Here is a 25,203-nt window from a genome sequence, read left to right as displayed (position 1 = left end):
CCAAATAACATCAGAAAACTCATAGTAGGATCTAGCGGTAACCCATGTAATTATAAATCTTTTTCACAATGATGGGCCTACATTTAGAATTAATATCTTGAACCTTGGGTTCAGTTACTAACTGAAGCACCTTTGGACTAAGTGACTTGGAAATCTGAAGGGGCCAAGGCCCCTGAGGTATGGCTCTACTCCCCCAGTGCTGTCTATTGCCTGCAATGTGATGACCCTGACGTATTTTTATTGTAGGATCCTGGAATTTAAAGAAGTCGTAGGGTTAATTTCTTGTGGAATCCCCGCTCCCATTATAGAGTTACTTTCACAATCTCTCACAGCTTCTCTGACCGTGAAAGCAGATTTCTTACCTTTAACAGAGTTTTTCCCCTGTTGGACAGTGTGTATACATTTCCTATTGCTGCTATGACAAATGACCACAATTGGTGGCTTAAACCATGCAGATTTTTTATCTTTCAGTTCTGTAGATTAGGGCTCTAACACGGGTTTCTAGCAGGGCTGTTCCCATCTGGAAGCTCTAAGGGAGGAACCAGTTCCTTGCCTTTTCTATTTTCTAGACTCCTCCCACATGCCTTGGCTCATTGTCACCTTCCCTCATTTTCAAAGCCAACAATGCTGCATCTTCCTTACCAATCTTTTGTAGTCACATCTTCCTCTCTGCAGCCAGAAAAGTTCTCTGCTTTTAAGGATCCGTATGATTAGGTCAGGCCCACCAAGAAAAGACAGGACACTTCCCCATCTTGGGTCCTTCACCTTAATCACACCTGTAAAGACCCTTGGCCACGAAATGTAACTTAGTCCCAGGTTCAGGGGACAAGATGCAATGTCTTTGGTGAGTCACTGATCTACATATGGCAACTCTTATTTTTGGAAAGTTATTATTATGTGATCAAAGGTTGCTTCTGTGTGTTTTCCATTCATTGGTCTTCATCCTGCTTCTGCAGTGACAAAATCAAGTTGACCGTATCCCAACATTTTATTGTTAGTATCATAACTTGCCATCCTTTTCTCTAGGCTTAGCAAGGTTAGTATCTTCAATTCTTCCACAAATGACATAATTTTTAAAACTTTAACTTTTCCGTATCCTGGATGTGATGGTTTTTGCCAGAGCCCCTGGAAAAGTGTATACTGAATGTTCTCTGACCTATTCAGATAACCTTAAAAAACTACTGGGTCATGTTTCTAAATATTATATTTACTTGGTTGCAACCTAAAATTGAAACACATTTTAACAGTGGCAGAGTGCTGTTGGGGTGTTTGAATGATTCCTCCATAAAGATACCTGACATATCCATTGCTAAGAAATTCACAAAGCACTCTGGTAGGTTACCCGATTTGCTTCCTGTAACAGTGCTAGGAGGGTAGATTGTGATCTCATGCTAAAAAAGGAAACTTAAGAGTAGAGACCTGAAGGGCTTCACCCAAGGGCTAATAGCTAATGAGTGATGGAGTCTTGAGAGGACACAGGTGCTCCAAGTACTGTGCTTCCCTTGAGCCAAGATCCTATGGTCTTTTAAACAGTTTTGCTATGAGTTACTACTTGTGCTGTCATTCTGCTCCCTTCCCTTTCCTTCTTCCTCCTTTCCTCCCCCTCCTCTCATTTCCTCTCTCCCTTTCTCCCTCTTTCTTTCCTCCATACCCCCATCCTCCTTTTCATCCATCAATATTTAAGGAACAAGCCCATGCCATCTTCTGTGCTGGGTAGAAGGGGGACAAAGGAGAAAAAGACATTGCCCTTAACATTAAGAGTCTTCCCTGTGCTAATAATTATGTGTATAATTTTACATTTTACTCTAATTAAGTTTTATCATATTAGCTTCAACACAATATCAAAGCTGAATGAAAAAATCTTAATTATGCATCAAGTATAATAGTAATATTTTATAGCTTCATGGCATCTACAAATGTTCTGTGTGTATCAAGGAACATATTTTAATTATTTCCAAAAATGTGTCCATACAAACAACATACTACTTAAATATATACACTGACTATCGAAAGAAGAATATATTAGGGAAACGGACTTTGGCCCAGTGGTTAGGGCGTCCGTCTACCACATGGGAGGTCCGCGGTTCAAGCCCCGGGCCTCCTTGACCTGTGTGGAGCTGGCCATGCGCAGCGCTGATGCGCGCAGGGAGTGCCGTGCTACACAGGGGTGTCCCCCGCGTGGGGGAGCCCCACGCGCAAGGAGTGCGCCCATGAGGAAAGCCGCCCAGCGCGAAGGAGGGAGCAGCCTGCCCAGGAATGGCGCCGCCCACACTTCCCGTGCCGCTGACGACAACAGAAGCGGACAAAGAAACAAGACGCAGCAAAGAGACACAGAAAACAGACAACCAGGGGAGGGGAGGGGAATTAAATAAATAAAAATAAATAAATCTTTAAAAAAAAAAAAAAAGAATATATTAATGGAAACTATGAATATATATAAAATAAATATTCTTGAAAATGAAGAATTGACCATTCACTGATTTGGCAGATTGTTTGCCTTCTTTAAGAGTAAGCATCTCCCCCAAAAGTTAATATGCAAACTGAATACTGGGACTGATTCCTAATCCATCAAACCTGTTTTTATTTAAATTGTATAAAAAGATGCATTGATCTATAAAACCAAGATGCCCCATAATGTGGCCATGCCGTAAAATAAATGGCAGCCACATTTCTAAGGGCTCCCTGTAAATCGGGCATGATTCTAATTGCTTTATAGACATTAGCTCATTGAATCCTTACAATAACCCTATTATCCTGGGCATTATTGTTATTATTACTGTTACTATTTACAGATGTTCACACTAAGGCTTTTGGAGAGGGACTTGCTCAAGGACACACTGGTAGGAATCTCCAGCAGGGTTTCAAACGCTGGGGCTGACGGCACAGCGAGTTCTTCACCACAGCCTCCTGAAGAAAGTCTCAGATGACCCCAGACTTGATTTATGAGAAAATGACCATAAAATAACACCTTTAAAACAATTTACAGAGCTGTTTACTACTACCTTTTTTTTTTTTTTATCTTTGTAGCAGTCCTACAAGCTCTCTGCCAGGTCTCATTATTATCCCCATTTTATAAATGAAGTGACTGAGATTGAAAAATTACCAGAATCAGAGAACGGTTGAGGCAAGACTAGAATTTGGGGATTTTAATGGACTTTTCACTGTGTATTACTATCTTCTAACATTTAAAATCAGAATTTTATAGAAAACTGAATTATAAAAACTCATTTCCAATTTGTATCTTTTTTTTTCTGTGCCAAAATTTCTCGAAGAATTATTTGCAATCCTTCAGTCTTTATTAGAGGCTTATTGCAGTCAGAATCAAAAAGTGTTTCAAAAACCATCAGGTTATCCCGTGCAAGATTAACCTGATTATCTAAAACCAGTGATTTGCTGGTAGCTCAGTCTTGGTAATTGGATCTTAGCTGCATGATTAGAGGTGGACTTGGAGATTCCTTTATCAGTGTACACTTGATGTCAGTGATATTTTTATCACTGCTGGGGAGACATTGCTTTACACAGCATCACTTTATAGTAAAACCTGAACTTTCATTTTTTAAAAAGCAATTCTGAAAGTTCCCTCATATCTTCAGTGTTAATGGAAATGCTATGTATTAGCAGTAGAAAGTTTTACTACTACTTATCAAAAATCTAACAACTGGAAAATTCAAATAAGAATGCTTTCCTTGTTATTAAAAGGAGCTAAATAACATAAGACTTGAATGTTTGAGATGATTCAGAATGCAGTAGGAAGTCAATTCAGTCGCCAATACTTTCTATTTCTTGAAACAGTAAAGAAATAATTGCTGTTTATTAAGATGATCTAGAGGCTCGCAAGGTTCTAAATTAAAGTATCTCCCATGCCTCCAAAGACTTTTAAAAATAGTCAAGAAAATTTTGTCATTCTGCTCATTTTGTTTCACTATCATGTTTTACTCATGGTTATATGTATATAATGGCATAATTTTGTCAAATGAAACATTCCATTAATCCATTTGATTATCTAAGTAGTCTAAGTAAATTAGACAACTGTAGGTATGCCTCTGTTGTTAATGTATTGCCACAAGAGTCATTAGAGAACAACTGGAGTTAGTCAAGTGCCAGATGTGTGATTCTTACACATCATCATCATCATCATTTCACAACAGCAGCCACAACAATAAAACAGCTACCATTTGTCCAGTGCCTGTTATGTACCTGGCACTATACTACCCATTTTACACAGATCATCTTATTTAATCTGCAGAGCTGTCCCACTATCATCCAAATACAATTTTCTATGCCTCTTTTTGTCTAGAATACAGCCAGATCTGATTATCTGTTCATGCTTTGTTTAGATCTGCTATTATAGGCTGCTGAGGAATGTTTAATAAATGGTACTTATAGAAATATTTATTAAGGTTTTCCACATAAATGGTACTAATTATATAATAAGAGACATTTCAGTTAATTAAAGTGAAACTGTCCAAAGGGAATTATGAAATTGAATTCTGTTTTTAGCTACACTTTTAACTTTCTCACTTTCTTACTTAAAATGTATTTTTCACTACATTTGTGTTTAGTTCTTCTGTATGGAAAATTAGAATCATAATCATATTACTTATTGATAACTGATAAACTGTATTCTATTAGATAAAATAGACTTTCGGCAAAGGTACCAATTATGCTTGCCACATTCTCACTTGAAAAGGTTTCAGTAAATAGCTATTTAGATTATTCGAGCTTGTTTTAGGGGAAATCTCCAATAAATTATCTAGAGTTATCTGCTCTTTCTACACATTGGTGAATATTTAGATATGTTAAATATATCTGTTAAGCAGACTGAAATGACTGTGACCAGTGCCATATATTGATGGTAGGTATTTGAACTTGGAGGCTCTCTCTCTGTAAAAATTCAAACCACTTTGAACATTATTATTTAAGTACTTTTTAAGTTGAAAGAGGAAATAAAAGCTTCACTTTTAAAAAAAAGATTCATTTTTAAGTTAAAACTTTTTTTTTCTGAAAATTTAAAGTTATAAAAAATTTGTCATATGAATTGGATTTGGTGGATAATTTTCCCTTAGTAATTTGTATTCCTGCTTTGTGGAGGAATTGAGTTGCATAAAGTATGGAGAACGCTTTCATCTTCCCACATTCTGCTGATTGCAGGACGACCCCTTCTCTGCCCTGGACATCCACTTGAGTGATCACTTAATGCAGGAAGGGATTTTGAAATTTCTCCAAGATGACAAAAGGACCCTTGTTCTTGTCACTCACAAATTACAGTATCTCACACATGCTGACTGGGTAAGAGTTCAAAATATATTTTTATCATTTTCTATGTTATGGCCATATAAGTAGGGATATTAACAGATGCTTCTGACATAAAGGTGTTTCCGTTCTGCTGCTAAGAGCATTTGTTCACAGTCCTGCAAATGTATGCTTTCCTAGATCATAGCCATGAAAGACGGAAGTGTGCTGAGAGAAGGGACATTGAAGGACATCCAAACCAAAGACGTGGAGCTTTACGAACACTGGAAGACCCTTATGAACCGGCAAGACCAAGAATTAGAAAAGGTAATTTCTCAAGAATCAGAAGAGTCCGAGGTCTAGTTCAGAAGAGTCGGAAATATACTGTGTAATTGGCAAAATTGCTTTTAAATAAGTATCATTTAATGTTTAAAAGATAATGGTCCTCACCTGAAAACCAAATCAATGTGTCTGTGTATATTGTTAATGACTAGGCTATTTTGAAAGTATCAAATTCTGATCATATCCTCTGGGTGAAATTCTATTAGGCTTTTTGAGGATTTTTATTTGAAATTGAATGATATCGCAATCTCATGTGCTTTTAAAACTTAGACAAACTGCTTGCTGAAGCAAGGTATTTAACTTTTAAATCTCATTTTTCTCAACTGTAATGAGAGAATATTTTCACTCACCACCTGCAAACGGCAGGTCAAGGACAAGAAAAAAGCCAAGGTGATTTTGGAAGAAGGAAGAGCTGTGAGCTATGGGTGAAGTTATACAGAGTGACGGGAAGGGGATGGAGGTGGAGGGAGGGGAGAAAGGTGATGAGAAGGAAATAATAATAAAATTTTACATCTATTTAGTTTTCTTTAAAGCTGCAAATCCCTTTATAACATGATTTTATGCGAGCCTGACAAAACCTCTGAGAAATAAGCAAAAAACATTTTCTCGCTTTTACAATGTGAAAATTGAGACACAGAGAGGTTAAAGTAACTTGCCTCAAGTACATATAAATAAATGGTACCAGTGTGACTTAAACCCAGGTCCAAATCGAAAGTAATTCCCGTATGATGCTGTGCATGATGTAGTATAACCTTGAAGGAAGTGATAGCCGAGCTGGAAACCAGGTTGAATGCAATGAAAGAGGAACAACTTGTGGTTGAGAGGTGAAATTTAGATTGAATTCACAGTATTTCTAACTGTCTTCTCTTGAGTTGGGTCTAGGAGGTTCCCAGACTTTGGTACCCTTGGGCATTATAAAATAAAACATTTGCATCAACAAATTTCTGAAAAAATACCAAGAAATTAAAATGTATTATTTTAGAAAGGAAAAAATAAAAGATCCATGCTTCAACAGAGAGGAGGAAAAAAATGTTAAACAAACCCTAAGATTGCTCTGTCTTCTGTGGATTTCCTAAGATCTCAAAAGTAAACCACATAAGAAAGAAAAGATATATGTAAAAATCTATGAGTAGAATAGGACAAACCACAGAACCATTGAAAAGAGGATACCCATCAAAAAAAGATTACAAGGTACAATCAGCAAGTACTCACTCGGGAATTATACTGTGGGAAGCTTGATTATAAACTGACTGGGGAAGTATCCAAATGACATTTTTTTCAGTGATTTAGATGCCAAGGACAAAAGAATATGACGTAAGCTTAAGGAGTGGGACAATTTATGGTTTACTTTGGAAAGAAGATCTGGGGTAGAAATGTGAGCTGTTGGCTCAGTTTTACAGTATTCCTGTTAAGGACGCCAGGAAGAAAGTCCATGAAGTTGTCTTTAGAAATGTGTTAGAAATGAAGTGACCACTGGAGATGGAAGAGCTCTAGAATTAAAGACCCACTACGGGGGTTCTAAATCACCTGTGGGAGACATGGAGCAAGTGTGGACAGGGCGAATCCAGATGTGAGTTGGAACAGTGGGTAATAGAAGCCAGGACGAAGCAAGCACCTGCCCAGGATCCTCACCTGAGCACGGGGGATGGGGGGTGGGGTCTGACTCATCATGCAAGGCAGGCACCTGAATCCACCTGAATCCAGAGCAAGTGACCTCTGGGAGGGGGCACCTTGGGGAAGCTTTTCTTGAAAAGACTTTCTGTTTGATTTATGTGGCCGCACAGGGCATTGGTCTAGCGTGGTTCTCAACCAGGGACAGCTGTGCCTTCCCCAGGGACTTTGGGCTGTGGCTGCAGACGTCTGGGGCTGTCTCAGCGGGGCAGGTGTGGCCTCCTGTTGTCTAGTGAGTGGAGGACAGAGATGCTGCTGAACATCCAAAAGGCACAGAGCACCCCCCGCCCCAACTAAGGATTCTCAGGCCCCAAGTGTTGCAAGCACCGAGGCTGAGAACGCTTGGCTTCGAGCCAAGGCAGGTCAAGCCAGGAGAGAAGGAAGGTGCAACCAAAGGACGTGCCAAATAACCTGTCACAGAGCTTCAGAGCAGATTACCAGTTTAAGGGTTAAGGGGTAATTGGGAAAGATTTTTAAAAGGATAGCAGTGACAACTACAAGGAGAAACAGATAACACTTTTAGCTGATTTAACTATTATTTTAAAAATTATAGCTTGTCTGGCATCAACCATTATCTAAGATCGTTTAACATTCTCCCCCACCCCTGGCCCTTACCTTAGCCTGGTCCAAAAAAGGCATTTAGCAATTATTTGTTAAATAAATGACACTGGATTTTTATTTACTTAATCCAAATAGCAACACAATTTAAAATATTTAATCTATAATAAGCTTAACAGGAACATTTACTGGTAAGTAAAAATGACATTAATGATTTTTTTTTTTGAGATCTTAAATCTTCTGCTCACGCAGGCTGGGCATTGAACCAGAACCAAAGTGTTCTACTTTGCAAAGTCAGGGCTTGTTTCATCCTATTAAGCTAAATATAAAGGACAAGGATCCTCTTTAATTCTGTGTTTTATTTAGCCTCATGCACAAATGTTGGTTTTCACATCATTAGGCAAAATTAAGAGCTAAAATGAAATTGTCCCTGTAAAAATTAGCTTCAAGTGGCACTTTCATCTTTATTCTTTTAACCAAGAATCTGGAAGCAATCAGCCGTCTAAAATACCAAGTTTCCTAAATCAGACATGTTTTATGAGGCCAGAAATCCCAAGCTCCCTACCTAGGAACTGATGACCAAAGGTTTATTGATGCAACAGTCAAACTCTGTGGTTAAATTTTTTTTTTTGTACTAGCATATACAGGAAGCCCCCAATTCTCCATAGATTCCAAAAGGTTGTGGATCAGTGTTAGGAATCAGGATGTATTTCCCCAGAGAAACAAGGTTAGGGTTAGTTTTCCAGACTAGGCTTCAGAACCTGATTTAACCACAGCGTAACTGAACCCATGCAGCTCTTCCAGTCTTGAGGCCAGGGGTAAGGTGTTGGGAGCTGGGGAGGAGAGAAAACTCAGTGCTTCTCCCTTTCTTGACTATGGTACAAGTCTGGAGAAACCCTTCGAAGTTTGCAAAGTTTGTTTTTGACCCCTTTCCCTTCCCTTTCTGCATGTTTCCCCCTTCTAGGGCTTTCTTCCAAGCTGCTAGCCACCCAGACACCCTTATTACCCCTTTTCTTCATATATGAATATAGCTCAATAAAATTGCTAAAAAATTCTATTATTGAATTATTCATAATAATAGTGGGTGACTAATAGCCCTTTAACCAAACCAAAACTATGTGCATTTTAAAGGAAGATATCTATTAACCCGAATGAATCTCTAGTTTACAAAAGCATAGGAGTATCAGAAAGCAAGGTGAAAAGAAAACAATGAGCAACGGAGCTGTGCTTTAGGGCTGGGGGAGATAGCCCCTTCCCCTGGGGTCAGTTCCTTCGTATTGTGTCTACTTTGCTGCCCTGCACCTCTATGCTCTGACCCATTTCTTATACATCTAAAACTGCTCCTGGGGTGAGATTTGTGGGGCTCTAGAATGAGGAGAGTACCAGACAGGTAACGATAACTAACCATTTGTCCATGTGGCTCGTTGCTTGGTAAGTCAGAACCTTCCTGTGGCTGGGAGCTCCTTGAATTGCAGCCTAATGTTCACTGTAGGACATGGAAGCTGATCAGACAACTTTAGAGAGGAAAACTCTCCGAAGAGCGATGTATTCAAGAGAGGCCAAAGCCCAAATGGAGGATGAAGATGAAGGTAGATCTTTTTCCTTATGTCTAAAACATTCAAATGGGACGATTAGGATGTGAGGGTCTTCTCATAGCAATTGATGTCTGACTGTCTCGGTGAGGAATAACAAGGCATTTTGATGAGGAAAAAAAAAACCACTAAATTAAATGGAAAGAAAAGCAGTCAAGGAAATGTGGATATAATCTATCTGCAGGCATTTGGGGGGACTTCACATAGTGTGTCTTACTGTATTTGTGCTGTGTGAGAGCTGAAAGGACAAAGCAGCAGTCTGTAAATAGATCTGGGCTCTTGTTAAATTCTAGAATGATGGAAAATTCTAGCATAATGACCAAATAAAATTATTAATAAAATGCCAGTCCTTCAGAAATAAATATTAAATGGGTCATCCAGGACTTCTGTTTTCTTCTAAATTTTTATGGTTTTGAATTTTACTTCCAGTCAATTTGATGTACAAATAATTTTTTAAAAAAGGATCTCGTCCAGGCATAAATTTTATTTGATCATTCATTTGGTCATTCATCCATTCATTTTCCATTTTAAAAAAAGGAGATTTTGACCTCCTACCATTTAAAACTCCCATGACTCATCTTTATATTTCTATAAGTGTGAGAGGGATTTTTGTTTGCTTTTTTGTGGGAAAGTGCAGTTTCCTTCTACCTGTTGCCAGCATGACACTTAAACACGTTCTTGGCACGCAGAGGAAGAAGAGGAGGAGGACGAGGAGGACAACATGTCCACTGTAATGAGGCTCCGGACTAAGATGCCCTGGAAGACCTGCTGGCGGTACCTCACTTCTGGAGGCTTCTTCCTGCTCTTCCTGATGATTTTCTCGAAGCTTCTGAAGCATTCGGTCATCGTGGCTATAGACTACTGGCTGGCCACGTGGACGTCAGAATATAACATCAACAACACTGGAAAAGCTGACCAGGTGCCTTGGTCTCTTTTTTCTTTTTTTTCATTATCAAGGAGATGTTGAGAATAAAGTGATAGTTCCTTAAGGAGTTGGGTACTAATTGACCAAATGGATGGCAAGCTTAGGGCTAGAGTCACTTCGGGATGACCAGGGTCACATATGACGGGCTACATATTGAGATGAAGGGAGACGAAAGTGTTAAATCCTCTTTTTGGAGTCCATGCTCTTTCCTTTGATGAGATAGTACCTCAGTTTATTGACCTCCATAGTCTTTATTCATACAGAAGAAACCATTATGGGAGGTAAATAAATATATAGGGGAAAGAGAAGGATTATATAGTGAAAGCTATAGAGATATTTACATTTCTGAAGGAAGCACTACAAAAGTGTCACAGTGGTCCTCTCTGGGTGTTGAACTTTCAAGGGTGTTTCCCATCATTTTTATACAGTTTTTTTTGTATTTCATAAAACTACAATGAAATTTTATAGAGAGTCTGCATATCATAAGGGATTCAAAGGGCCTCTTGATCCAGATCAGTGGGATTAGATTCTTGGATTTTCAATTTACTAACTGTAAGGCAAATTAATTAATTGACCTTTACCTCAATTTCTTCATCTGTAAAATAGGATAAGACAGTGTCATAGTGCTTTTGTGATGACTCAATAAGCTAACTGTATAAATACACAGGATTTTTGTTGTTGTTTTAGTAGTATTTCATTATCACTACCTATCCAAGGGTTAACAGTCTCGTTTTGAAATTAAGGCTGGGAATAATGAGCTTTACAATGTAGAAAGCCAAGAATATGCCCCAACCCTAAAAGCAGATTCTAACCCCTCCACTGCCCTTTGGCAAACCTTAGAAGAAAGTGAAGGAAATCATTGAGGGGTTACCCTGTGGGACTGTGGCGGAGATATCACCTTGGGACTCCAGGAACTGTGCTCCTAGAGCTGTCTAAATTGATGCAAGGTAATGTAGCCTCTTGGACGTACACCTACAAACTCTAATCCATGCTTAGTGGCAATGCTCCAAAATGTGTTCATCAATTGTGGCAAAGGTACCACACTAAAGAAGGATGTTGTTCATGTGGGAAAATGTGGGAGGGGGAGGGAGGGGGACATGTAGGAATCCCCTCGATCTTTCATGTTACACTGATGTAATCTAAGTATGTTTCTTTTTTAATTAAAAATGTATTTTTTAAAAAAGGTAATGAAGCGAACAATCTCATCTGACTTTTGTTTTTCTACTAAGAAAAAGCTCCATTGATAACATCATAAGTACTTTCCCTGTTGGTTACTTTTTTAGACCTATTACGTGGCTGGATTTAGCATACTTTGCGGAGCAGGTATTTTCCTTTGCCTTGTGACATCGCTCACTGTAGAATGGATGGGTCTCACGGCTGCAAAAAATCTTCACTACAATCTTCTCAATAAGATAATTCTTGGACCAATAAGGTAAAAAAAAAAGTAGTTCTTTCTTCCTTTCATACAGAAAATCATAAAATCATGCATTTTTTTACTTAAATTTGAGAGAATTTCTGCAGTAGTTGAGCAAATTAATAGGGACTTCCTCACTTTTATGACAGTGCTTAGACAGTTTAATATCGTCACCTACTTGCATTTGTTTATTGCCTAGATTCTTTGATACGACACCCCTGGGACTGATTCTCAATCGCTTTTCAGCTGATACAAATATTATTGATCAGGTGAGTACCTGAGCTGCTCCCAAGTTCAAAAATAAATTTCTCAGTGCAAGCCAAATAGCACCTTGTAAAATAAAGCATAGTTCCTGTTAACGATAGAGGATTAAAACTTAAATGAAAGCCTATTTGCATTTACCTATGAACACTATACTCACAAATGATTTGTAGAATAAAATCTTAAGGGAAAGCCTTAATTCAAACTAATTCATATATGTAGTAGAGGATACTTAGGGAATCAACATAAAATAAAGAAAAATAGCAAAGAATGAACTAACACTTAAAATGCCAATTATAAAAAGGAATGATTTTGATCAATGTATCTCTGTTATAGTTTACCACTGATGCAGTGGTTCTACCAGGATCAGGTCCAGATGGGCTGCCGAGCTGTCCTGCATGCCCTTTACTTTAATAGGTTGGCTTTTGACTCAAAAGACACTTTCTTCTTGTGATATTTGGGGAGGGTATTCCAAGGATGCCCAGTTTAGGTCTGTAGAAGTTAGTCCTGAAGTTAAAGACCTCAGAATTAAATTTGCAATATCCTGAAATTGAAACCTCTGAAACTGAGTCAATCCAAGAGCAGAACCCTTGGTGACTGAGAAAGGGACCTGTCAAATTCAACCCATGCCTCTTTTTGGCTTACTAGAGGGGTCTTCAGAACACCTAAATTACCTTCAATTTAGAAAAAGGGTGCTTGATGCATCCAACTAAGTAAAACACTTCCTGAGAAATTCTGATCTTGTTTCATGGAATTGGTATCAGGTCTCAATGCACCTAAAATGTTCATCAGGAATGCATACTGGAAAAAAAGAGATAAAGTTGTCATTGTTTAGATGATATGATTCCTACCCGAAGAATCCAAACATTTAGTAAAACAAATCATCAGTTATCAAGTTTAATAGAGTATCTGATAAGACATAGGATATGAAAGCCAGTAACTTCCTCTACCCTAATTAAAAATGTAGTGAAAATAAACTTGATTCATAATAACAACAAAATTATAAAAGCAGAAATAAACCTATTATGAAAAAAGATGTCCAAGGATCCTAAAAGTCACAAAAATCTTGTGTAAATAAAGAAAATTGCCCCATCAGGTATCCAAAACACTGTAAAATTAAAATAGTCTCTTTATCACAGATAGGCAACTAGATCAAAAGAATAGAGTGGAGAATTCAGTACATCAGCATATATAAAAATTTAACATAGTCTAAATATGACGGCTTGAATCAGTAAGAAAAGAAGTTTTCGATAAAGTATATTGGGCTAATTAGCTACCCGTAAAACACAGAACAAATCCATGTGGTATAAAGATGGTCATATAAAAACAAAAGTATAAAAGAAAATGTAGGGAAGCGAATATGGCTCAACTGATAAGAGTTTCTGCCTACCACATGGGAGGTCCAGGATTCGTGGACCTCCTGGCCCATGTGGTGAGCTGGCCCATGCGAAGTGCTGCTACATGCAAGGATTGCCACCCCATGCAGGGGTGCTCCCTGTATAGGGATGCTGCCCCCCACACAAGGAGGGCCGCCCTGCACAGGAGTCCAGCCTGCCCAGAGTGTAGAGTGGAGCCACCAACATAGAGAGCTGATGCAGCAAGATGACGCAACAAAAAGAGACACAGATCGCCGGAGCCACCTAATGAGAATACAAGCAGACACAGAAGAACGCACAGTGAATGGATACAGACATGGAGAGCAGACAATGGGGGATAGGTTTGGGGGTGGGGAGGAAGGAGAGAGAAATAAATAAAATAAATCTAAAAAAAAAGAAAGAAAATGTAGCTGCATCTCTTCTCCATAGTTGACAACCTTTTAATAGTCTAAAATAAATTGCTGCTACTTAATATTACCTATGCATACATTTAAAAAGAAAAAAAAAGGCTGTTTAAGAAAAAAAAGGAAAGCGGATTTGGCCCAGTGGTTAGGGCATCTGTCTACCACATGGGAGGTCCACGGTTCAAACCCTGGGCCTCCTTGATCCATGTGGAGCTGGCTCATGCGCAGTGCTGATGCGCACAAGGAGTGCTGTGCCATGCAGGGGTGTCCCCGCATAGGGGAGCCCCACGTACAAGGAGTGCGCCCCGTAAGGAGAGCTGCCCAGTGCGAAACAAAGTGCAGCCTGCCCAGGAATGGCACCGCACACACAGAGAGCTGACACACAAGATGACGCAACAAAAAGAAACACAGATTCCCATGCCACTGACAACAACAGAAGCGGACAAAGAAGAACACACAGCAAATAGATAAATAAATAAATAAAATCTTTAAAAAAAAAAAAGAAAGGAAATGTTTTTTAAATATTCATGAAAGAAAAAACTCGGTTATTTCTTTCTGATAAAAAAAGTAGGGTAATTTTAGAATCTTGGGATGGGAAAGGTCATTCTAAGTAAGAAACAAAATTCAGAAACAAAGAAAAGGCCAAAGGGAATGACTATTTAAAATTTTAAAGCCCTATAGCACTATAAGTACCAAAGGCAAAATTAAAATAGAGTAGATAAACTGGGAGAAAATTTCCAACAAAGAAAGAGGATGGCATCCACAATATATAAAGAGCATCTAAAAATCAATAAGGAAAAGATAAACAATCCAATCAAAAACAGTCAAAGGATATGAACAAGCCATAACAGAAAATTAATTGAAATGTCTTACAGTAGAAAGATGACTTTGAAATAGTTGAATACTATGAATACTATGCAGCTATTAGAAAGAGATTTATGTATCCTGACATGGGAAGATTGATAGTCTGTCTTGTTCAGTAAAGTAAAGCAAGTACATGGATGAATAAGATTTATAGCATAGTGCCATTTATATAAAATACCTTGGATGATTAATGTGTGTGTTTATACACTACTTTTGTAAGTAACTCTATAACCTAGCATTAATATAAAGTATTTTTGTTGCACTGTGATGGCTGTTTCACTTGAGCTGAAACCTGTCTTTCACCTTCAAATGCCCTTTGAATAGCACATCCCTCCCACTCTGGAGTCTCTGACGCGCTCCACGCTGCTCTGCCTGTCAGCCATCGGGATGATTTCCTATGCCACCCCTATGTTCCTGATTGCTCTTGTGCCCCTTGGGGTCGCCTTCTATTTTATCCAGAAATACTTCCGAGTGGCGTCTAAGTAAGTGCAACAATGTTCTGCTAATTTTAAGAAACCTGTGTATTTGATTGACTGTGATCTAGACTTACTTTAAAGCTTTTTCAAGGAAAGTTATGGAATTGGGAAATACAACCTATTTTTTAACATGGTGAAACCTATAGTGATGTGTTTCATTCGGAGGTCTATGATAATTGTTTCCATAATGGGTCGTCTAAGTCGTACATAGCTCTGGACATACGGTTTAAGGTGTGGAGTTTGAGTCCATCTTCATTCCATGTTCCTTTTTCCAAAAATGACTTTGGCACAGAACTCGCACAATCAAACATAGTCCCAAAGGGTAAGTGATTTAATATCATTATATCCTGCAAGTGGAAAACTAAGGTATTTTAAAATTCTTAAATTACTTTCTATAAAATATGTGTAGAAGTACAAAGAGTTGAAGAGATAAATCAGAAAGATGACTGTAAAAGAAGATAATCTTGAGTATGTGAAAGGAGAGCCGTAACTTTTCAGAGACTGGGAAATTTCAGATCAGATCAGATAAAATGCATTTAGTATCCAGCCTAAAAAATATAATAGAGCCATGAATGTTAAATTCCTCTTCTAATATAGAATTTTTCATTTGCTGAGATGTTGAATAGTTAAATGAAATATGATACCAGTTGCTTTGACATTTCCAATTTAACTCTGAAGTTCTGTTATGAATAGTACAGTAAATTTCATGTCATTGCAACAATCGCCTTATTTCAGCAAATACTTATTAAGTGCTTATCATGTTTCAAATAATCATATTAAGCCATGTGGCAGATGAAGAGATCAACATGCCAAGAACCTTTTCTCAAGAAACTTACAGCCTCTTGGTGAAATAAAACATATAAAGAGACCCTAATATATAAGTTAAGTGCTGGAATAAGAAGTTAGATGCTGAATTCATTCAGGAAATTGAAAGTGTTCAATGGACAGATAGTGCAGAGCACATGAAAGAAAGGGGGAGTAAGAAGAGAAAGCAGGAGTACAGTTGAGAACCTCTGAATATATGTGATATTTCATAATTTTTTAAAAGTTGTTTCTCCCTAAAGGCTGTAAATTAGAGTCCTCCAAATGTTAGAGATCTGGATTAAATCCAGAATGGTTTTTCATCCCCAATTCATCTTTTTTTCATGTAGCAAATCCAGACCCCAAGGGGAAAGCTAGCCATCAGAGAGACCCTTTCAATTGCTGTCTGGTGCTTTGTTAACACTGCTTGGAGGGCAGGGAAGTTTGGAGTTCCTTCAATACTGCCGACTGTCTCCAAACTGGTCCTCGCCTTTTTGCCGCTAAGATCAAACAGTCCCTACCCTACTTTAATTACTTATTCATTTGGGCCTATTTCTACCCTTTAGCAATTCCAGTTGAGTGCAAAGGTTAGGTAAATATTCCTACTCCATTACAAATTTGAACTGCAAATTCTGCTCGTTATGAGTAGAATGAACTCTTAGTATTCAGTTGTTAACTGAAATAGAGAGAGGATGATTGTTTACAGCATTTGCCCTTGATAATGGGTTGTACGCCATTCTTGATTAAAATGTTTTGAAAGTTAGCAGCTATGACCTCGTGGTAGATGTTAAATCTCACAGGGGAAATAGGGCTGTTGTGGCTCAGCAGGACTGGCCCATCTGGGAAAGCTCAGGCAGCTTACCAGACTGTATTTGTAGACCCCAAATGAAGGTTAAGTGGGGACTGGCTGCAGGAAATACCATGAAATTGTAAACATCTAAGATCAGAGATCTGGTTAGCTTTGTGAGTGTTCAAGGTCAAGCTGTAAAACTGTGAACATCTAAAATCGAAGGTCTGGTAAGCTTTGTGAGTGTTCGGGATCAAGCTGTGCCCTCACCTTTTTGGTTTTACACATTCAGTTCTACAAAGGTTGCTTTTTCCTAATGTTTTACTTGACTTTACCCAACCTCAATGTAGTGCGCACTTGTTGCCTGGGTCACGTTTACAAATAGCCACTCGGTCAGTGTTGCTTAAAAAAGTGTTTCCAGAAGTAACAGACTATTCTCATTCGAATCTTCCTATTCTATCCTATTCATTTTCTCCCTGTCTGCCTCTCCATCTCTCCTTGTCCCTGTCTCTTCTGTCCTCCCCTTATCGGCAACTTCTGGAGTGAGCGAATCCATTTTAGAAACTCAAATTGGGAAGATTTTACGTTTGTTTGTGGGACTACACAGGCAGCCAAAACAGCACAAGTCCGTTGTTCCAAGTAGTGTAGCAGTGGTTATCAGTTCAGACGACTGTCAGGGGAATGTCATGAGGTTACTCCAATCCCTCAGCCCCCGAGACCTAGAGAAGGGAAGAAAAAAAGACAGAGCGGGAGAAAGGAGAAATGCCAGCCTATCCTCTAGAATGGCAGCTTACCTGGCTTCCATAAAAGTTGTTGTGAGAGCTTATCTTTATGAAAAGGGTCGGGTTCGAACGTGTGTGCACCAAAGAGCGACTGAATGCTTTATGCACATATATATAGTTCCTTGGAGGATGCAGCAGTGATTCGAATCCCAAAACAGGGGCTCAAATCACTGTGTCCAAATTCACCATCTTTTTCTCTTCACGGTGTCCACCACATTAGTAAATGCACTGTCATTTTTCAAGTCTGCCAATCTGCAAACAGCCAAGCTGTATTTAACTCTTCCTTTCTATTCATCGTGTGAGAGCTAATTGTTTGCCACAGCTTAGAAAGCTACCGCTGCTGGACTCTCTCACAATTTCCTCCTTATTTTTTAAAACTTTATTTCAACTTCAAAAAATAAAATAATACACAAAAGGCAGTTTACCAAATTATAGAAGCACTACTTTTAAAAATTCCTGTCCAGGCACATTTATCTTATTCAATCCTAAAAACAAACTCAGTTGTTTCTCCAGTGTTCCAAAAGATGAATAAATAAGCATAGACTGGTTAAATGACATGACCAAAGTCTCCTTGTTAATGAAGAAAATGAAAAAAATTACTTGATCATATTCACATCTCAAGAAACTGAATCCCAAATTCTTGTCTTTCCTCTTAGCATTGATATATAGCACGTTCTTTGCCTTTGCTAGAAAAATATTACAATATTACTGTTAACTATAGTCTTTGTTACATTAGTTTTATTTTCCCATGTATTGCCATAGTCTTAACACCTTGTAATAGAGGAACATTCTTGTGTTTGTATTGTTAACCACAATCCTCATCTACCACCCAAATCACTATATTCTATAGTCACTAGTTTATGTTCTAGCTGTTTTTCAATAAACATTGACCTCCATAAACTACCCTTCAGGTGTAATCACATTTAAAAACAGTAGTGCTAGTTATGCCCATTATAATGTGTTACCATCAGCTCTGTCCATTTCCACATATTTATAGTCAAACTTATTAAAATTCTCTATACATTCAGCATCAGCTCCCCCCTCTCAACCCACATTCTGTTTCCTACTCACCTATGTCTATAGTTTAACTCCCTAAATTTACTCATCGTATTTAGTTCATAACAATGAGATCATACCCTATTCGTTCTTTTGTGTCTGGCTTATTTTGCTCAGCATGATGTCCTCGAGGTTCATCCATGTTGTCATGTACATCCCAAGTTCATTTCTTCTTACAACTGAATAGTATTTCATCATACATATATACCACATTTGTTTATCCATTCATCAGTTGATGGGTGCTTAGGTCATTTCCATCTTTTAGCAATGGTGAATAATGCTGCTATGAACATTAGCATGCAAGTATCTGTTTGCTTCCTTGCATTCATCTCTTCTGAATATAATCCTAGTAGCAGGATTGACAGATCATACAGCAGTTCCATCTTTAGCTTATTGAGAAACCACCAAACTGTCTTCCACAGAGGCTGCACCATGTGACATTACCGCCAACAGTGAAGGAGGGTTCCCATTTCTCTACATCCTCTCCAGCACTTCTACTTCCATGTTTTTTTTAAATAAGAGCCATTCTGTAAGGTGTGAAGTGATATTTCTTTGTAGTTTTGATATGAATTTCCCTAATAGCTAGTGATGTTGAACATCTTTCCATGTGCTTTTTGGTCATTTGTATTTCTTCTTTGGACAAATGTCTATTCAAGGCTTTTGCTCATTTTTCAATTGAGTTGCTTGTCTTTTTATTCTTGAGTTGTTTCTTTATATAATGTGTAAACCAAACCCTTGTCAGATAAGTGATTTCCAGTTTTTCTCCTATTGAGTAGGCTGTCTTTTCACCTTCTTAACAAAATTACTTGAAGCACAAAAGTGTTGAATTATGAGGAGGTCCCATTTATCTATTTTTTCTCTCATTGCTTATGGTTTGGATATAAGGTTTGAGGAAAAAAACACCTACCAAAAGATCTTGAAGATGTTTCCCTACCTTTTCTTCTAGGAGCTCTATGATTCTAGCATTTATATTTGGGTTCTTAATCCATTTTGAGTTAATTTTCATAAAAGGTGTGAGATGAGTCCTTTTTCTTTCTTCTAGATAAGGATATCCGGTTCTCCCAGCACCATTTGTTGGCTAGACTAATCTGACCCAGCTAGTTGGGTTTGGCAGCTTTGTCAAAAATCACTTGACCATAGATGTGAGGGTCTATTTTTCAACTCTCAATTTCATTCCATTGGTCAATCTGTCTGTTTTTATGCCAGTACCATATTGTTTTTATCACTGTGGTTAAGTAATATGCTTTAAAGTTGGAAAGTGGGTGTCCTCCAACTTCGTTCTTCTTTTTAAATATATTTTTTTATCTATTTAAGGGCCATTAACCTTCCAGGTAAATTTGATAATTAGCTCTTCCAATTCTGCAGAAAAGGCTGTTGGAATTTTGAGGGGGATTGTGTTGAATCTGTCAAAAACAGTTTAGGTAGAATTGACATCTTAATGATATTTAGTCTTCTAATCCATGGACACAGAATGTACTTCTATTTATTTAGATCTTCTTTGGCTTTAGTAATGTTTTGTAATTTTCTGAATACGGGGGCTTCATGTCCTTACTTAAGTTTATTCCTAAGTATTTGATTCTTTTAGTCACTATTATAAATGGAATTTTTTTCTGACTTTCTCCTCAACTTGCTAATTAGTAGTGTATAGAAATGCCATTGATTTTTGCATATTAATCTTGTATCCTGCCACTGTGCTAAAGTTGTTTATTAGTTTCTAGTAGCTTTGCTGTGTATTTTTCAGTATTTTTCTAGGTAGAGGATCATGTTATCAGTGAATAATGGAAGTCTTACTTCTTCTTTTCCTATTTGGGTACCTCTTATTTCTTTTTTCTTGCCTAATTGCTCTAGCTAGAACCTCTAACATAATATAAATAACAGTGGAGACAGTGGGCATCCTTGTCTTGTTCCTGATTTCAGCAGGAAAACTTTTAGTCTTTCACTGTTGAGTACTATAGCTGTGGGTTTTTCATATATGCATTTTATCATGTTGAGAAAGTTTCCTTCTATTCCTATCTTTCAGAGTGTTTTTATCAAGAAAGGATGTTGTATTTTGTTAAATGCCTTTTCTGTATCAATTGAGATGGTCATGTGATTTTTCTTCAATTTATCAATGTCATGTATTATACTAAGTCATTTTCTTTTGTTGAACCACCCTGCATACCTGGTATAAACCCCACTTGGTCATGGTATGTAATTCTGTTAGTGTACTTTTGGCTTCATTTAGCTGGTATTTTGTTGAGGATTTTTGCATCTATATTCATTAGAGAACTTAGTCTGTAATTTTCTTTTTTAGTATTATCTTTATTTGGCTTTGGTATTAGGGTGGTGCTGGTTTCATAGAATGAGTTTGTTCCCTCCTGTTCAGTTTTTTGGAAGAGTTTGAGCAAGACACTGGTATTAGACCTTCTTTAAATGATTGGTAGAATTCACCTGTGAAGCCACCTGGTCCTGAGCTTTTCATTTAGGGGAGGTTTTTGATGACTATTTCAATTTCTTTGCTTGTGATTGGTTTGCTGAGGTCTTCTAGTTCTCTTAGGGGCAGTGTGGGCTGTTCATGTGTCTCTAGGAATTTGTCCATTTCATCAATGTTGTCTAGTTTGTTGGCATACAGTTGTTCATCGTCAGCTCTTATGATCTCTTTTATTTCTGCGGGGTCAGTGGTAGTATCACTCTTCTCATTTCTTATCTTATTTATTTGGGTCCTTTCTATTTTTCTTTGTTAGTCTAGCTAAGGATTTGTCAATTCTGTTCATCTTCTCAAGAACCACCTTCTGGTTTTGTTGATTCTCTCTATTGTTTTTTTTCTTTTTCTGGTTCTTCCAGGTGTGTAGTTAGGTTTTTGATTTTTGCTTTTTTTTTTTTTTATATATACACATTTAGGGCTATAAATTTCCCTCTCAGCACTGCCTTCTTTGTATCGCATGAGTTCTGATACTTTGTGTCTTTGTTTTCATTCCTCTTGAGATACTTACTAATTTCTCTTGCAATTTCTTCTTTGGCCCACAAATTATTCAAGAGTTTATTGTTTAATCTCCATATATGTGAATTTTCCCCTTTTTAAGTCTGTTATTAATTTCCGGGTGAACTCCATTATGATAGAGAAAGTGCTCTGTATAATTTCAATGTTTTTAAATTTATTGAGATTTGACTTATGACCCAACATGTGGTCTACCCTGGAGTAAGATCCATGAACACTTAAGAAGAATGTATAAACTATTTTGTTTTCGGGTATAATATTCTACGTTGTGTAGTATGTCTATTTCATTTATCATATTATTCAAGCTCTTTATTTATTCTCTGTCTAGATGTTCTATCCAATACTGAGAGTGGTACATTGAAGTCTCCAACTATTATTGTAGAGACGTCTATTTCTCCCTTCCATTTTGCCTGTGTGTGCCTCATTATTTGGGCCACCTTAGTTAGGGACATAAATATTTCTTACAGTTATTTCTTCTTGGTAAATTGTCCCTTTTACTAATATATAATGACCTTCTTCATCTATTATAACAGTTTTTCATTTAAAATATATTTTACCTAATATAGTATTGCTCCTCCAGATCTTTATTACTATCTGTGTGGAATATCTATTTCCAGGCTTTCACTTTCAGCATGATTGTGTGCTTCCATCTAAGATGGGTCTCTTGTAGATAGCATATAGATGGCTCATACTTTTTTATCAATTCTGTCAGTTTGTATCTTTTGATTGGTTTGTTCAGTCGATTAACATTCAATGTTATTAGTGTAAACACATTACTTACTTTGTTCATTTTATCCTTTGGCTTTCCATTGTCATATCTTACTATTTGTTTGCCACTCTTCAGGTTACTCTTAGTAATTATCTTCATTTCTACAACTCTTCTCCAAGCCTCTCATCCTTGTCTATTCCTTTCAGGCTACAGCACACCCTTTAGTGTCTCTTATAAATCTGGTCTCTTGGTGATGAACTCTTAGTTTTTGTTTTTCTGTGAAGACTTCAAACTCACCCTCATTTTAGCAGGACAGTTTTGCTGGGTAAAGAATTCTATGCTCACAGTTTTTCTCTTTCAGTTCCTTAAAAATATCATACCACTGCTTTCTTATCTCTTTGGTATCTGATGAGATATACACTAAATAAGATACACCTTATTTTAAATCCCACTGGTATCAAACTAATTCAGGACTTTTGAAAAATCTCTTAAATAGACTATCATAACTGCTTTTCCTCACTCACCCATTGTTTCATTCTTTGCCCTGTCTCCCAAGTTTTGTATTGTAAGCATAGCTCTGATCGCTTCATTTTTAGTCTTCAGTGATTTTTTTTTCAGCCTCTACAATTTTATGCCACCCATATTTATTCCCCAAAGGATTTGAGAAACCATTCTGATTGGACTTGCCAGGTTCTTTATACATCTGTGCTTGCTTTTCCTGTGTTCTGAGCTGGAATGTAGTTCTTCTTGTCCCTTTTATTAAAACCCTCCTTATGCTAAAGATTTGACCTAAATTCTGGGAAATGCGAATCAAAACTACAAAGAGATATCATATCACATATATTAGAATAGTCACTATTAAAAAGTCAGGAAACTACAAGTGTTGGAAAGGATGGGGAGAGATAGGAACATATATTCATTGTTGATGGGAATGTAAAATGGTATAGCCACTGTGGAGAATGGTTTGGCAGTTCCTAAGGAAGTTGAATATAGACTTGCCTTGTGACCCAGCAATACCACTACCCAGTATATACCCAGAAGAACTGAGAGCAGAGACACGAACAGACGTCTGCACATTGATATTCATAGCAGTGTTATTCACGATTGCCAAAAGATTGGAACAACCAGGTGTCCATCAACCGATGAATGGATAAACAAACTGGGGTGTATTCATACAATGGAATATTATGCAGCTGTAAGAAGAAATGAAGCCATGAAACATTTGACAACATGGATGAAGCTGGAGGACATTACATTGAGTGAGCAAGCCAGACACAAAAGGAAAAATACTGTATGATTGTGCAGTTATGAACTAAATATATTGTATAAACTCGTGGAGTTAATAATTAGAATATAGGCCACCAGAAAATAGAATGAGGGTAGAGAATGGAAAGTTGAGGGTTAATCTGTACAGAATTTGGTTAAAAGATTGTTTGTAAATCTTTGGAAATGATTGAAAATGGTGAGAGCACATCATGGTGTTTGTTGACTACCAGAGCTATTATATGGGTATGACAGTGATTGAAAGGGAAAGCCCAAGGACATGTATATTACTAGAAGGAAAGCTAAAAAATGTAACATGGCACTGTATAACATAGTGAAACCTCATGTGAAATACAAATATGAGTAATATTGCATCTATAAGGCTGTTTTTACAAAATATAAACACAAACTAGAGAGATGGAAACAGAATAGCAGCTCTGTACAGTAGGGGAAGCAGAGAGAGATTGAGAGGTGATGAGGTTTTTTTTCTGTTATTATTAACGGAATAATGAAAATGGTCTAGTAATGATGGACGTGATCAATGCACAACTGTGATAATACCAAACACCATTGATTGTACACTTTGGATGGATTTATGCTTTATTAATATATATCAATAAAATTGACTTGTTTAAAAAAAAGAAGAGTTGACCTTAATTCTACCTGTTCAAAGAAAATACCAGCCATGTCTTAGGTATGACTTAACCCCTCATTCCTCTGTGTCCTCATAGCAGTGAACTTCAGTTAGTTAACAACGCTAATAGCTTTGTGTAACATCTTACTTTCAGCGTGAACCCAGATGCATTAGGCACCCAGCTTTCTCTTCCTCTTTAGAGTGCAAGCTGTTGAAGTCTTTGTTAATTGAGAGCTAGGAGAAAGTAGTTAAATGACAAATAATAACCTTAATTTAGAACGAACCCGTTGGTCTCTGCGGTCTCTGCTCTGAAACATAAATTTACCTCTGCATTTCCCTCTGTCATAGGGATCTCCAGGAACTGGATGACAGTACCCAACTCCCTCTGCTTTGCCACTTCTCAGAAACAGCCGAAGGACTCACCACCATACGGGCGTTTAGGTCAGTAACCATGTTTTTACGTTGCTGATGATATCATCAACAAATATTTATCGATAAACAATTGGTAATTGCTACAATTTTTGGAAGGACTGCTGTGTGCCTGGCAGTGTACTAAACCAGAGGTCAGAAAAATGTGGTTGGAATTTAAGTGTCTGAAATTTTAACAAGAATAAGGAAAGCATGAAGCACCATTTCGGAAAGATGCCAGCGTATTGGACAAGACCCTCAAATTCTCCAACCTCAGTGTCCATCTGTGAAAGGGGGAGATCAGTTTTGCTTCTTCAGGTCCTTGGCCTAATCGAGACAATGTATGTAAAGCACTAACCACAGTGACTAGCAAATAAGCACCCAATTGCCAAGTTAATGTATAGATAATAAAAATAACGGTAATAATAAAAAAGGTATACTACCACAACAAAGTGATTTTAGAATTTCATCAACTTTTTTCAAGGTTGGGGAAAAATAAAAACCCAAACTTTTAATCGAGTGTTTACTTAATATTCATCAAAATTACCTACCCCTACTTTCCCTGTTCAAGTAAGATCAACAAAAAATGTTGCTGTAATGGACTATTTAATTTAAACTAGAAAGTTGCTATTTTGAGGTGTCATATCTTTGTGTAACCCCAAAAGCACATG

General features: G+C 37.5%; 1 protein-coding gene across 7 annotated transcripts in view; it reads left to right on the top strand.

The window, feature by feature from the left end:
• The window catches only part of ABCC9 (ATP binding cassette subfamily C member 9), a 131,194-nt gene that overhangs the window by 70,892 nt on the left and 35,099 nt on the right, over positions 1–25,203 (top strand). For all 7 annotated transcript variants that reach the window (XM_058282878.1, XM_058282882.1, XM_058282879.2 and 4 more), the window contains 8 exons: positions 5,152–5,289; positions 5,434–5,559; positions 9,296–9,392; positions 10,085–10,314; positions 11,604–11,752; positions 11,934–12,003; positions 14,964–15,121; positions 24,473–24,565. In XM_058282878.1, coding sequence (XP_058138861.1) covers positions 5,152–5,289; positions 5,434–5,559; positions 9,296–9,392; positions 10,085–10,314; positions 11,604–11,752; positions 11,934–12,003; positions 14,964–15,121; positions 24,473–24,565 — 1,061 coding nt within the window. The remainder of the gene's footprint in view (positions 1–5,151; positions 5,290–5,433; positions 5,560–9,295; positions 9,393–10,084; positions 10,315–11,603; positions 11,753–11,933; positions 12,004–14,963; positions 15,122–24,472; positions 24,566–25,203) is intronic.

The sequence above is a fragment of the Dasypus novemcinctus genome, chromosome 20 (genome assembly GCF_030445035.2).
Source record: "Dasypus novemcinctus isolate mDasNov1 chromosome 20, mDasNov1.1.hap2, whole genome shotgun sequence".
Classification (NCBI taxonomy): Eukaryota; Metazoa; Chordata; class Mammalia; order Cingulata; family Dasypodidae; genus Dasypus; species Dasypus novemcinctus.
Note: the sequence above shows the minus strand (reverse complement) of the source record. Positions and strands in the feature narration are given on the sequence as shown.